General features: G+C 38.6%; 2 protein-coding genes across 3 annotated transcripts; both read left to right on the top strand.

Moving 5' to 3' along the window:
* The first annotated feature begins 1771 nt into the window (after positions 1 to 1771).
* LOC146646922 (cathepsin L-like peptidase) lies at positions 1772 to 7116 on the top strand. Its single transcript, XM_085392411.1, has 8 exons — positions 1772 to 1904; positions 2142 to 2246; positions 2437 to 2579; positions 2727 to 2924; positions 3021 to 3212; positions 5984 to 6149; positions 6264 to 6369; positions 6538 to 7116. The coding sequence occupies exons 2-8, from the start codon at positions 2147 to 2149 to the stop codon at positions 6635 to 6637; spliced, it is 1005 nt and encodes a 334-aa protein (XP_085248537.1). The 5' UTR covers positions 1772 to 1904; positions 2142 to 2146; the 3' UTR covers positions 6638 to 7116.
* A 2303-nt stretch (positions 7117 to 9419) lies between these two features.
* On the top strand, positions 9420 to 12056 carry LOC146646921 (cathepsin L-like peptidase). 2 transcript variants are annotated; one of them, XM_085392416.1, is made up of 8 exons: positions 9420 to 9519; positions 9795 to 9899; positions 10150 to 10292; positions 10412 to 10609; positions 10703 to 10894; positions 11167 to 11329; positions 11422 to 11527; positions 11779 to 12056. In XM_085392416.1, the coding sequence occupies exons 2-8, from the start codon at positions 9800 to 9802 to the stop codon at positions 11876 to 11878; spliced, it is 1002 nt and encodes a 333-aa protein (XP_085248542.1). In that variant the 5' UTR covers positions 9420 to 9519; positions 9795 to 9799; the 3' UTR covers positions 11879 to 12056. The 2 variants fall into 2 exon arrangements, with proteins under 2 accessions (XP_085248542.1, XP_085248543.1); XM_085392417.1 differs by lacking the exon at positions 9420 to 9519 and adding an exon at positions 9531 to 9698.
* The last annotated feature ends 759 nt before the right edge of the window (positions 12057 to 12815 follow it).

The raw sequence follows: 12815 nt of genomic DNA, 5'->3' as shown, positions 1-12815 counted from the left end.
AAGAGCTGGTCCGGTGTTCCATGACCAGGACGAGAACTGTATTGTTCCTCCTGTAGCAGAGGTTCGACTAACGGACTGGACTCTTTCTTAGTCTGGAGTTTATCTCAGATTCATTAATTAAATGAAGTTAAGGACAGAGAAAAGAATGTACAAGTTAAATAAACCTTGATATAGAGCTAAAGTTTTATAAGCATTATAACAACTCAAGTTTATTAATTTAGTGAACTTGACCTTGCTGCTCGAGTCCAGAGTGGTGTGACGCGTCTAGTATCTGCGTGCTAGTGAACTGCAAAATCTCCAGTGGTCAATTGGAAAATAAATAAAAATGCTAGTAATTTTTCAGTGTTAGAAAATCAACACTGCTAACGTTAGTCACTGTTAATCTTTAACACTGACTAAGTTACTGTTAAAATATAACACTGTCAGTGTTAATTTAACACTCAAAAGAGTGGACACATAAAAACACTTTTCTAGTGTCAATTGAACACTGGAGATTTTGCAGTGGGGTAGTGTATTTGCATTTGTCACCTTTCGCTTTCAGCCACACCATGACACTGCCACATCGCTGCTGAGTACTGATGATTGCAGTTCTGCAAAAAGGAGAACTGACTGAGGGAATGTTTTTGGCCAGCATATAGCCTTTTCCTATACATCTAGGGTAGTCTACAGTGTGGTGCGATACATACATGTTAAAAAGGTTTAGCCACCCGCTACATGAAGGTGCGTAGACTTTTTGAAACAGTTCAGATCTCACAGGAAAAATGAAACACCAGGGAGTGCCGAGCTCCAGCTCTCCGCTTCTTCACTACAGACCTTTGGACCAGCTCAAGGAGTGCTTGGTTTTGAAGTGTGGTTACTCATTGAATTGACATTTCAACAGCATGTAACACAAAAAATAAAAGTGCCATCAAAACAACAACAGTTGCCTGTAATATTTGAAAACCTCACATATTTCTCTCATAAGAAATGCTGACTGATATCAATATTCCTCCACCAGATCACCCTTCCTCAATTCTGACAATTCATTTCAAGAGATCAATACTACCAACACCTGGATAACTGAGAATCTACACAGACACTTAAAAGTATAGTTACACATTTATCTGCTTCAGTTCTTTAGATTTTTCTCTATGAGCTCCAGTCAACCACCTGGCCTTATCTGGTTTGTTAAATAAACAACTTTATTATTAAGATTGCAGATTAATTGTGTTCCATGTTGTAGATTCTGTTTACATACCCTTGTGTTTAACTATAAATTTGTGAGAGGGGATTTGCTTGCTTTGTTTTACTTTATCTTATTCATTGATTTTCAGACACTCGAAGATGGCTGAGAATATTGCTCAATGACAAGCTAACACATTTCATCCTGGACTACTTTCAGCTGCCTTAAATACTTCAAAATCATTTTTGTTGTTAAAGAAGTCTGAAATGTGGACTCAGATATTGGCTGCTTATATGGCTTTTTAGCAACTGAGTGAAAATATTGTTTGTACATAGACCAGCAGGAGAGAGAAACAGCAAAATTTAGGTCTGGGACTGTTTTTTTCCATAATTCCAAACACAGCTAAGAGATTTGCAAAAACTATTGAAGACCAAAGAAGACTAAATGCTGACTTTCATGAATGTTACTCAACCAGTGAACCTCCAGTGAACAACTGTGGGGGCGGGTAAAAAAGTCACACTTCCTCTTTGGAACACTGCCAAACAAATTGTGTTGACTCTTAATGCTAAGCTCCACCTTTTTATGTTTCAGTGCATTACATTCTTTTGCTTTGTTTGCACACTTCTGTCCTGACTTGACTGGAATACAGCAGTTATAACTGTAGTCAGCTATAGAGGAACTCGTCTCTGACACAGACGTACATCAGTCACAAGTGGTTCGTCTATAGCGGACACTGAGACAGGTAAGCAGCTACAGCACTGATAGACACATAGATGAGTGTAAATACACTTTTCAGTAACATGCTGATGGAAAAAAACCTGAGAATCATTCATTTGAGGAAGAATTGGAAGGTGAAATACAAAACTCAAAGAAAATGGGCAGAGTAGATACTGTGATTCTATGAAAGTGACAGAAGATATTATGATAGAAAACATTTTAAAACTGAAAAACATCTGTGTCTTTTTCTGCTTGTGTTCAGTCAAGATGAAGTTGCTGCTTGTTGTTGCTGCTGTTCTGGCTGTATCCAGCTGTGCCAGCATCTCTCTGGAAGATCTGGAGTTTCACGCCTGGAAACTCAAGTTTGGTGAGACAGCAGACTCTTTTAGTCTTTTTGTTTCTGTTGATCCTTGGGAAGACTTGGAAAGAAATGTGAGCTCACCCTAATATGTTAAAATTGTGTAAAAAGGGAAATTTCGTAGCAGATTATTTCTTACATTCATTACCAATGTATTTTCTTTTGTTCTGTTTTCACTATTTCCTTTTCCAACTGGTAGATAAGTCATATGACTCTGAATCAGATGAGGCTCAAAGGAAGCAGATCTGGCTCAACAACCGCAAACATGTGCTAGTGCACAACATCTTGGCAGACCAGGGTTTGAAGTCCTACCGCCTTGGGATGACCCAATTTGCTGATATGGTATGTGCAAAAAAAGACGTGTCATTCAGATTTTACTCCTCACCATTTACAATTTCACAAAGACTTTTTTTTGTAATGCATATATGCATGTAAGAATGCATAGAAACTTTTAAATAAAAACCCCATGAACTCTGTTCCTCTTCTCAGGAAAATGAAGAGTACAAACGACTGGTTTCCCGGGGCTGCCTTCACTCTTTCAATTCTTCTCTACCTCGCCGCGGCTCTACCTTCTTCCGACTACGTGAAGGTACTGATCTACCCGACACTGTTGACTGGAGAGATAAGGGATATGTCACCGATGTCGAGAATCAAATGCAATGTGGCTCCTGCTGGGCCTTCAGTGCAGTAAGTAGAAATAACTTTCTGTTCTTTATTTTTGTACAATGGCAAACTTTGCTCGGCTGTGGTCTGGTTTCAAACTCACTCTTTTTGTTTTTTCAGACTGGCTCACTGGAGGGTCAGCACTTCAGGAAAACAGGAAAGCTGGTGTCTCTGAGTAAGCAGCAGTTGGTCGACTGCTCTGGAGAGTTTGGCAACTATGGCTGCAATGGAGGCCTGATGGATTCTGCTTTCCAGTACATCCAAGCAGCTGGAGGGATTGACACTGAGGAGTCCTACCCTTATGAGGCTGAGGTAAATAGACTGCAATATGTCAAAAACATGTCACACCTGATTCCTTTTAAATCATGATCTTTGAATTTATACAAGCCTCAGCACTTTGCCATCTCACTATCATCAGCTTAAATTCAAATTCAAATTCAAATTTTATTTGTCACGTACACAGTCATACACAGTACGATATGTAGTGAAATGCTTGGACAACTGCTCGTGACCTAAAGAAAACAAAAAAGGAAAAGGCTATGAATAAGGTAGGAAATAAATATGAAAAATTAAAAAGGGTAAATTTAACTAAGAAGGAATAAAATATAAATTAAGGTTAAAAATGAAATAACTGTACAACACAAATTAGAATGAAGGGTAAATTTAACTGGGAAGGAATAAGATAAAATATATAAATTAAAGTTGAAAATAAAATAACTGTACAACAAAATACACAATATAGAACTATATAAGAATGTATGAAGAAATCTAAATATAAATAAATATATACACAATAACAGCAGCTGTACAAGTATTAACCGGAAATGAAGAATATAGTGACCAGTGTTGTGCAAAAAAACAATGTGTGCAAAAACAATGTCCAGAAAGTCCAGTGTGTGTGTAAGAACCATATGTGTGGGTCAGTACTGTGTGGTGGTGTGATTGAGAGACCGTATCGCCTGCGGGAAGAAGCTCCTCCTCAGTCTCTCTGTGTTGGTCTTCAGGGAGCGGAATCGCTTTCCTGACCTCAGCAGAGAGAACAGTCTGTTGTTGGGATGGCTGAGGTCCTTCACGATCTTATAGCTTAATAGCTTTAGTGAAAATTACTGATGATATTCTAATACATTCAGATAAATGTCCTGCTCAACAGCTTTTGATACTGTTGAACATGCTACCCTTATTAGCAGCCTCCACAAATGCGTTGTCATCTCTGGTACTGCTCTCAAATGGTTTTCATCATACTTATCAAACAGATAATTCAGAATTCATATAAATCAATGCATGTCCTCATCTGCACCTGCCCCAGTGCTTCTTTATATATGTTACCCCTGGGCCAGCTAAACAATGGTTTTAAAGGAATCTTCATTCACTTCTATGCAGATGACACATATTTTTCTGTCAAGCCCAACAACCTCAGTAGCCCCTCCTCCCACAATGGATTTTTCTGTGCCCTAACTAATTAGGATATTCAAATATCCTAATATCTCAGTCCTGAAACTGAGGTTCTAGTGCTCAGCCCACTAAGGACGATAGTCAGTACATTAGCCCCCTTGCCAAACATTTCAAATCATCTGCTAAAACCCTCGGTGTCACTTTTGATCATCACTTGAATTTCAAAACTCATATCTAAAAGGTTACCCAGTTTTGTTTCCTTCATCTGAAAAATATTGTGAAACTCCAACCTTTACTGCCAGTCAATCATTTTGAACTTTTAGTATGCACTCTAATTTACAACTTTAACACTTTTCACATGCATTTCTCAGTCCTCCTTAACTAGTCTCCAATTAGTTAAGAACACAGCTGCAAGGCTGCCAACTAAAACTAGCTGTCAGTAACATATTACACCTATCCTTGCATCCCTTCACTGGCTTCAAGTAAAATTCAGAATCCACTTTAAAATTCTGTTATTAACATAAAAGGCTCTACGTGGACAGGCTCCTGTGTATTTAGCTGAGCTTCTAGCACCTTATCAATGCAGCCAGCCTCTCTGATTGTCTAACCTCCCTCGCTCTGGAGAGGTGATTGTGCTTTTGAGGTTTTACTGCCCAAATTCTGGACCAGCCTTCCTCAATCAATTAGGTTGGTTATTTGTTTGAAGCGAATGCTGAAAACTCATTTCTATTGGTTAGTGTTTCCTTAATCCATTCCCCTTCAATTTTGGCCATAGTTTGAATCAATACAAGTATGTATATGTGTATGTAGGAATGAAGGTCTGTCGGTATGACTGACCATGTGACTGTTTATGTGTCTGTATGTTTTAACACGCACACTTGTCTTCAACGTGCACCTTTTATTTGAACTGTGAAGCCCTTTGTAAATCTGTGTTTTGAAAACTGAATAAATAAATAAAGTTATTATTATTATTTCAATAAGGAAAGATTATTAGACGGAACTGAACATCATTTATTGATATACAGAATTCAGTTATTTGGCTGTTAGACTCTGATGGCCCATCAAAGCAGACCAGAATCGTAGCGGTGATAGGGATTAGAACAGGACACCCCTTGGAATCTAGACATTGGTGGTGGCGATGAAGATGGAGGCTTGAATGAAGCCAGTGATGAGTGAGAGGTGGTCATGTGGAGAAGGTGTGGTGCATGAAGGCATCTGCAAAGTAAAACGACAGATGCCAGTGAAATTTACAGTATGCGGAGTGAAGAAGGCTGGTAGAAATATGATTGGACCGGACCAGTCATGTCACAATAAGCTTGACAGCAGAAGTGAGAGTGGAAGTGATGCAAAGCTTAGATTAGATGCCAACACCTGGGAAGTAGACAGATGTGTGACTACAGATCTTCCTTATAGAACATACGCATAAGCTTCATTATTATTATTGATAAATATATGAATCAGGGGTGCAAATCGGCTCGTTTAGACAGTGTTATCAAGCATGAAAGTGCTTGAAGCAGTTTACAGTACTTCCAAAACATACTGTAGGTTCAAGTCGCATAAACCCGACAGTATTGGCTGCTTTACTGACTTCTTTATAAATCCATTTTCAACATCACAGTATTTTTTATATACTGTGTTTGCTAATATGTTGCAATCAATGCAAGAAATTTTAACATCTTTCTCCGTATTAGGATGGAAAATGCCGTTACAATCCTAAATCTACTGGTGCTACATGCACTGGCTATGTTGATGTGCAACCAGCTAATGAAGAAACCCTGAAAGAAGCTGTGGCTACCATCGGACCAATATCTGTGGCAATTGATGCTTTTCATCCATCTTTTCAGTTCTATGAATCAGGTACAGACATTGAAACACAATTGAAAGTATCAAGAAAATTATCTTCAAATTAAAAAATAAATGGGAATAGTTTTGTTCTTTACACCTGTCAGTCTAATTGGCATGTGTTTGCAGGTGTTTATGATGAGCCCGACTGCAGCAGCACAATGTTGGACCATGCTGTGCTGGCTGTGGGTTATGGTACTGAAAATGGACTTGACTATTGGCTGGTCAAGAACAGGTAAATACCTACTTATATTTAAATTTATATTTGATACACAGATATATAAAGACATCTTTTTTATGGCTTAACAATCGGATCATCATGTCTCTACATGTTATTGAACTATTAGTGTGAACACAGCCCATTTTTAGCTGTTAAATGTTTTTAATTTCTTTCTTCCTGTAGTGCTGGTGTTGGATGGGGGGAGAAAGGATACATTAAGATGAGCAGGAACAAATCCAACCAGTGTGGGATTGCTAGTGCAGCAAGCTACCCTCTGGTCTGAAGAGGTCGGAAGAAACTCATCCTCATTTTTACTTTATTTTATTTTTATTTTTTTGCCAAGTTACGTAACTAAATGTCATTTTGTTTACGGTGTCAACAGGCTCTCTTTTTGTTGCATTAGTGTTTAATTAAATAACATCATAAAGACTGCAAATACATGAAACATAAATAAATAAATAAATAAACAAATTGTTTCACATTGACATTTAATAAAAGTAATTGTGTTTATTTCACTGTGTTGGTAGTGTATGGCTTAATAACCAAGAAGTATTTTTTAGCATTTAAACTTTGGTCTGTTGATCAGTCCACTATGCCAGCACCAGTGGGATTTCTATTTTTTTTTTATACTTCTGTGTTCCCCAAAGAAAAAAGTTGACTGGTGATCCGTCCCTGGCTTTTCCTGTACAGCCACCATGAGAAATATAATGTATTTGTTTTATTTTGTATTTGTGCCCTGTAATAAAGCAGTAGCTTGCAAAAAGGCTGAGTAATGCACCTTCATCCATTCCTTTTTGTAACAAAAGTTAGCACAAGTCAGAGATCAATCCTGATAGGATTTGCAATCATGGTTTTTAGTTAGATAGACTATTGTGAGAGGAATGACGGACCCGACCACATACTTGCACTTTCCAGCACGCTTCTTTATTCAGTTGTCGTTTCTTCAACTCATGTCTTTTTCACAGCTTTTCAGCTGCGTCCTACACACAACAACAACCTCAGGTCCCGACATGTTTAATATAGGGGAGGCGTGATGAGCTGATTGACCTCAGGTATGTCAGCCTCCCCCGCAGCCATGTCACGGACCATGCCCCACCACAACTGCCAATGCTGTTTTCACCATTAGGCAGAAGTACGGATACTTCTGTTAAAAAATACTGGTAAAAGCTGAAGTACTGATTTAACTTCTTTACAGGTTCTGAAACTTATTCAAAATAAGAAAGCAAAAAGTATATCTTTTGAGTATTTTTTTATGTAATAAAAGAGAATTGTGCTGCTGCAGTTGGTTCAATTGATGCAGTAAAATGATATTAGTGCAAGGAAATATAAATGTTATTTCATTCCATATTTTGATTCTAATGAATGTACTCAGGTTATATCAATTATGTAGAATACAAACACAGAAAAAGAGGGGGAATTAAAAACAAAAAACAGCTCTATCTGTTGCCTACATTACAGAGGCTAATTTTGCACACATAAACAAGAAAATTTGTACAGTTAGGGGTTAATGTGAGGTTGTAGAGAGATGGAAAGTAATCAGAATTGACGAGATCCACTGCCAGAAGGCAAAAATCCAGACACTGAGAATAGCTAGAAATACCTGGAACGGGAACGGGAACCACAAAGAAGTTGCTATTATTAGTCAGTCAACTGAATGGGTAGAACAAGATCTGGGTGATCAAAACCTACGCCCTGCCAGTTGTCAGATACCCTCTACAGTAATCACCTGGCCAAAGGAGGAGATAGAAGCCACAGATGTGAGGACAAGGAAGCTCCTAAACAGAAGAAAGGTGGCTGAGCATTGGTGAGTGTCAGATACACTGTCCAGGATGAAACAACAAAGATCCATGAGATGTACACTGACTGTGTGCTTAGTAAACACCTCAGGCATCAGAAACCTGAGAAAGAAGAAGACTAAGAACAGATTCTCTACACAGATGAAGCAAACTCTATGTCAGAGTAATGTCACATACACGTAATTTGTTGGACAGACGCACAATTCATCTGGTTTTGTCCATCCATATCATTTTAAATCAAACACTCAAAATGCGACTGAAGTGCAGACTTTTACCTTTAATTCAATGAGTTTAAGAAACATTTGATATTTGACAAGTCATTGACAAAGAGTTATGTCGCCAGATGACGTAGGTCATTTGATATGTGCAGAAAAATCCCAGATCATAATCTTTGACTCTACAGGTCTTCATAACAAATGACTATTGTTATCTTGCCTAATAGCAGTTGGAGATGAAAATCAAATCATTCAGCTAGTGTTGCTGTATACCAACAGTTGCCTAACAGAAAGAAATCAGCAGAAGTAACCTCTGGGACTGATGTCAGACTGCCTGAACCGGTTTGTGATGATGGGAAATAATCACGAGTCATACACCTGAGGAAGGAATTTCTGCTCACAAAAACAAATCTAAGGTCAAAGTCAGGTTGCGACTTGTTAATTAAACAACTTGATTTACAACTGTGCTTCATGTAGTAGATTCAGTATCTGTCCACTTGCTTGTTTGAGTTGCTTTATTTTATTTGTAGTTTTTCAGACAAATCAATTAAAAATATTTCTCAAAGACAAGCTGAGTTTTTATACCTATTATGTATAAGAACTCAGTGTCTTTATATATACCACAAGACATAATACAGTTGGCTTAAACAATTCAAAATGAACATTTTATGTTGTTCAAAAAGTTTGAAATGTGGACACATACTGACTGCTTCTGTGGCTTTTAGCAAGTAACAGGATGGTTTTTGTAAGTAGACCTGCAGGAGAGGGAAACACAGTACGACATATTTAAGTTTGAGTGTTTTTTCAGTGATCCCAAACACACTTCAGAAATTTGCAAAAGCTACTTGAGAGAAAAAACCCCAAAGAATTCTGACTGTCATGAAGGTTCATCCACATGACTGTGTAACTTCCAGTTAACACTGTGGGGGAAAGCCAAACACTCTGTGACTTCCTCTTTGGAAAATTATTTTCACTCTCAATGTTTAGCTCCACCCTTTTGTACTTCAGTGCTTGACACTTTTTCTTTCCGTGCTGTCCTGATCTGACTGGAGTACTGCAGTCATATTATAGTCGGCTAAATAAACAAGCTCCCTCTGGCACAGTCGTTTATCAGCCACAGGTGGTTATCAGTCAGACTGAGTCAGGCGGTACAGGTAAGTAGCTACAGTAGAGTTAACTAGACATGTAGACAATTATGAATACACTTTTCAGCAATGTGTTAATGAAAAAAAGCAGAGAATCATTAATTTGGGAAAGAACTCGTGGGAAATGTGAAACAAATAGTCGAAGAAAAATGTGACGCTATGAAAGTGACATACAACATTACGAAAGAGTGCGTTTTAAAGCTGTCATTAAAACAAAATCGAAACTGCCTGTGTGGTTTCCTGTAAGTCACAAAGGATTTCTGTCTTTTTCTGCTTGTGTTCAGTCAAGATGAAGTTGCTGCTTGTTGTTGCTGCTGTTCTGGCTGTATCCAGCTGTGCCAGCATCTCTCTGGAAGATCTGGAGTTTCATGCCTGGAAACTCAAGTTTGGTGAGACAGCAGACTCTTTTAGTCTTTTTATTGCTGTTGATCCCTTTCTGTGCTTTTTAAATACTGTACAAGCCTCTCCTCTTTGATGTAAACCTTTTGTTTTTTAATTGTGTTCTGCTGACATTAAGATACTGTACAAGCCTCAAACTTGGAAAACTGTGGAAACAAAGGGAAATACGCATTTTCCCTAAAATTCATTAATGGATTTTCTATTATTCTGTTTCTCATAATTTCCTTTTCCACTATGCAGAAAAGTCATATGACTCTGAGTCAGAGGAGGCTCACCGGAAACAAATCTGGCTCAACAACCGCAAACATGTTCTAGTGCACAACATTTTGGCAGACCAGGGTTTGAAGTCCTACCGACTTGGGATGACCCACTTTGCTGACATGGTATATGCAGAAAAACATGTGTCATGAATACTTTTAGTTGTAATTTTAAGGTTAAAAAAACAGAAACAAAAAACAAACTTTTGAACTAAAAACTGATAAATTTGGTCCCTCTTGACCAGGAAAATGAAGAGTACAGACGACTGGTTTCCCGGGGCTGCTTTGGCTCCTTCAATACTTCTCTGCATCACCGCGGCTCTACCTTCCTTCGGCTACCTGAAGGTACTGATCTACCTGACACTGTTGACTGGAGGGATAAGGGATATGTCACTGATGTCCAGAATCAGATGCAGTGTGGCTCCTGCTGGGCCTTCAGTGCAGTGAGTACATAAGCCCCAGTGTTCTTTAATCCTGTAAAATAGGAAGTTTGTTCAACTATTGTCTGGGTTCAAATAGACTCATCCTTATTGCAGATTGGTGCACTGGAGGGTCAGAACTTCAGGAAGACAGGAAAGCTGGTGTCTCTGAGTAAGCAGCAGTTGGTCGACTGCTCTCAGAGCTTTGGCAACCATGGCTGCAATGGAGGCTGGATGGACTATGCCTTCAAGTACATCCAAGCAACTGGAGGAATTGACACTGAGGAGTCCTACCCTTATGAGGCTGAGGTAAGCATTATGAAAAAATAATTACCATTACCTGACAATCATAATAATAATATAAGAAGTAGAAGTGTAAATCAGCTCATTCAGACAGTGTTATTAATCATGAAAGTGTATGAAGTTGTGTACTTCCAAAACACATGAAGCCCACAGCATTAGCTACTTTACTGACTTCTTTCAAAACACATCTTTAAGATCACGGTGTTTTCTAAATGCTCTTTTTGTGAATATAATTATGACTAACACAATAAATTATAGCATCTTTTTTTCTGTATTAGGAAGGAAATTGCCATTACAACCCTGAAACTGTTGGTGCCACGTGTACCGGCTATGTTGATGTAAGTCCGAATGAAGATGCTCTGAAGGAGGCTGTGGCCACCATTGGACCGATATCTATTGCCGTGGATGCTTCTCATGAGTCGTTTCAGTTCTACCAATCAGGTGCACACACTGAAAAAAATGTCATGAAACCTTTAAATCGAATACGATCAAATGTGAAGTGCTTCATTTGTCTAACTGACATATATTTCTAGGAGTGTATGACGAGCCTTCATGTATAACCTCATGGTACAGCCATGCTATGCTGGCTGTGGGTTATGGTACAGAAAATGGACATGACTACTGGCTGGTCAAGAACAGGTAAATACCCACATGTGATGCTCATATTTGAATTCATGCAGTTCACTCTTTCTAAGAGTGAGTGCTGATACACACACACACACACACACACACACACACACACACACACACACACACACACACACACACACACACACACACACACACACACACACATGTAAAATGCATATTGTTTAAGCAGGTCCTTATGTCTAGTGTGGACGCTATTCATTTTTTGTTGCTAAATGTTGCTCATTTGTTCTTTCCTGTAGCTTCGGCCTTGGATGGGGGGAGAAAGGATACATAAAGATGAGCAGGAACAAATCCAACCAGTGTGGGATTGCTTCTAAAGCAAGCTATCCTCTGGTCTGAAGAGGTGGGAAGAAACCCAACCTCAGTTTTTCCTTCTGATTTGACAGAAATTTATTTCAGTGTTTTTAACTGGGTTATGTAAATTTTATTTGTGGTGTTAAGAAGCTCTCTTTTCCTGCAATTGTGCTAATAAATGTATAAATACTGTAAATACATGCAAAAATAAATCAACTGTGAGACTGTGGTCTGTTGATCAATCTATCATCCAGGCAGAAATGTTCAGCACCTGTGGGTAAATTTTTAGCTTTCTGGAGACATTTTGGACACTTTCAGACTATAGACTGTCAGCACAGATTGATAGATTGTATTTTTTTTTACATTTTTTAAAATAATTACCAAATCAGAAAACGGGTTCCAGAAAAAAAAAAATCAGCTAGCAATGGGTCTTTCAAGTGAATAATAATATTCTGAAACAGTTGTGATTTGTATCTGGAGTGGAACACAAATTTTGTCATGCTGTGTGGTGTGGCCGCCAGGTTGTAGGACCCAAACCCAGGACTAGGAGATGGAATAATTTAAAGCAACAGGTTTATTACCGGGAAAACTTTACATAAAATAAACTCACAAAAAAACAAACCAAAACCTCAAACATAAAAACTAGGACTAAAGTGAACTCAAACTAAAAACTAAGAAACATGAACCAGGACAACCAGGAACTATGCACTAGAAATAAGACAGGAACACGAAGGGAGAAAACTCAGCACAGTGAGGGCACAACGCGACCAGAGACAGAGACAAACACAGGGCATAAAATGCAAGCAGGACAATGAGAGGGAGGGGAACAGGTTAAAACACAGTTACACTATCAAAATAAAACAGGAAGCACATGACAGGCACAGCAGCAAGGACTACACAGTGAACAGAGGGAACACAGAGCACAGGGACAAGAGTAAGAAACTGCTAACCTACACTAAACATGACGGGCACAGGAACCAAA

This window comes from Rhamphochromis longiceps, linkage group LG19 (assembly GCF_057381845.1).
Source record: "Rhamphochromis longiceps isolate RC_006_pf linkage group LG19, R_longiceps_female_GT1.1, whole genome shotgun sequence".
Lineage (NCBI taxonomy): Eukaryota > Metazoa > Chordata > Actinopteri > Cichliformes > Cichlidae > Rhamphochromis > Rhamphochromis longiceps.
The sequence above is the reverse complement of the archived record's forward strand: the minus strand, read 5'-3'. Positions and strand labels throughout refer to the sequence as shown.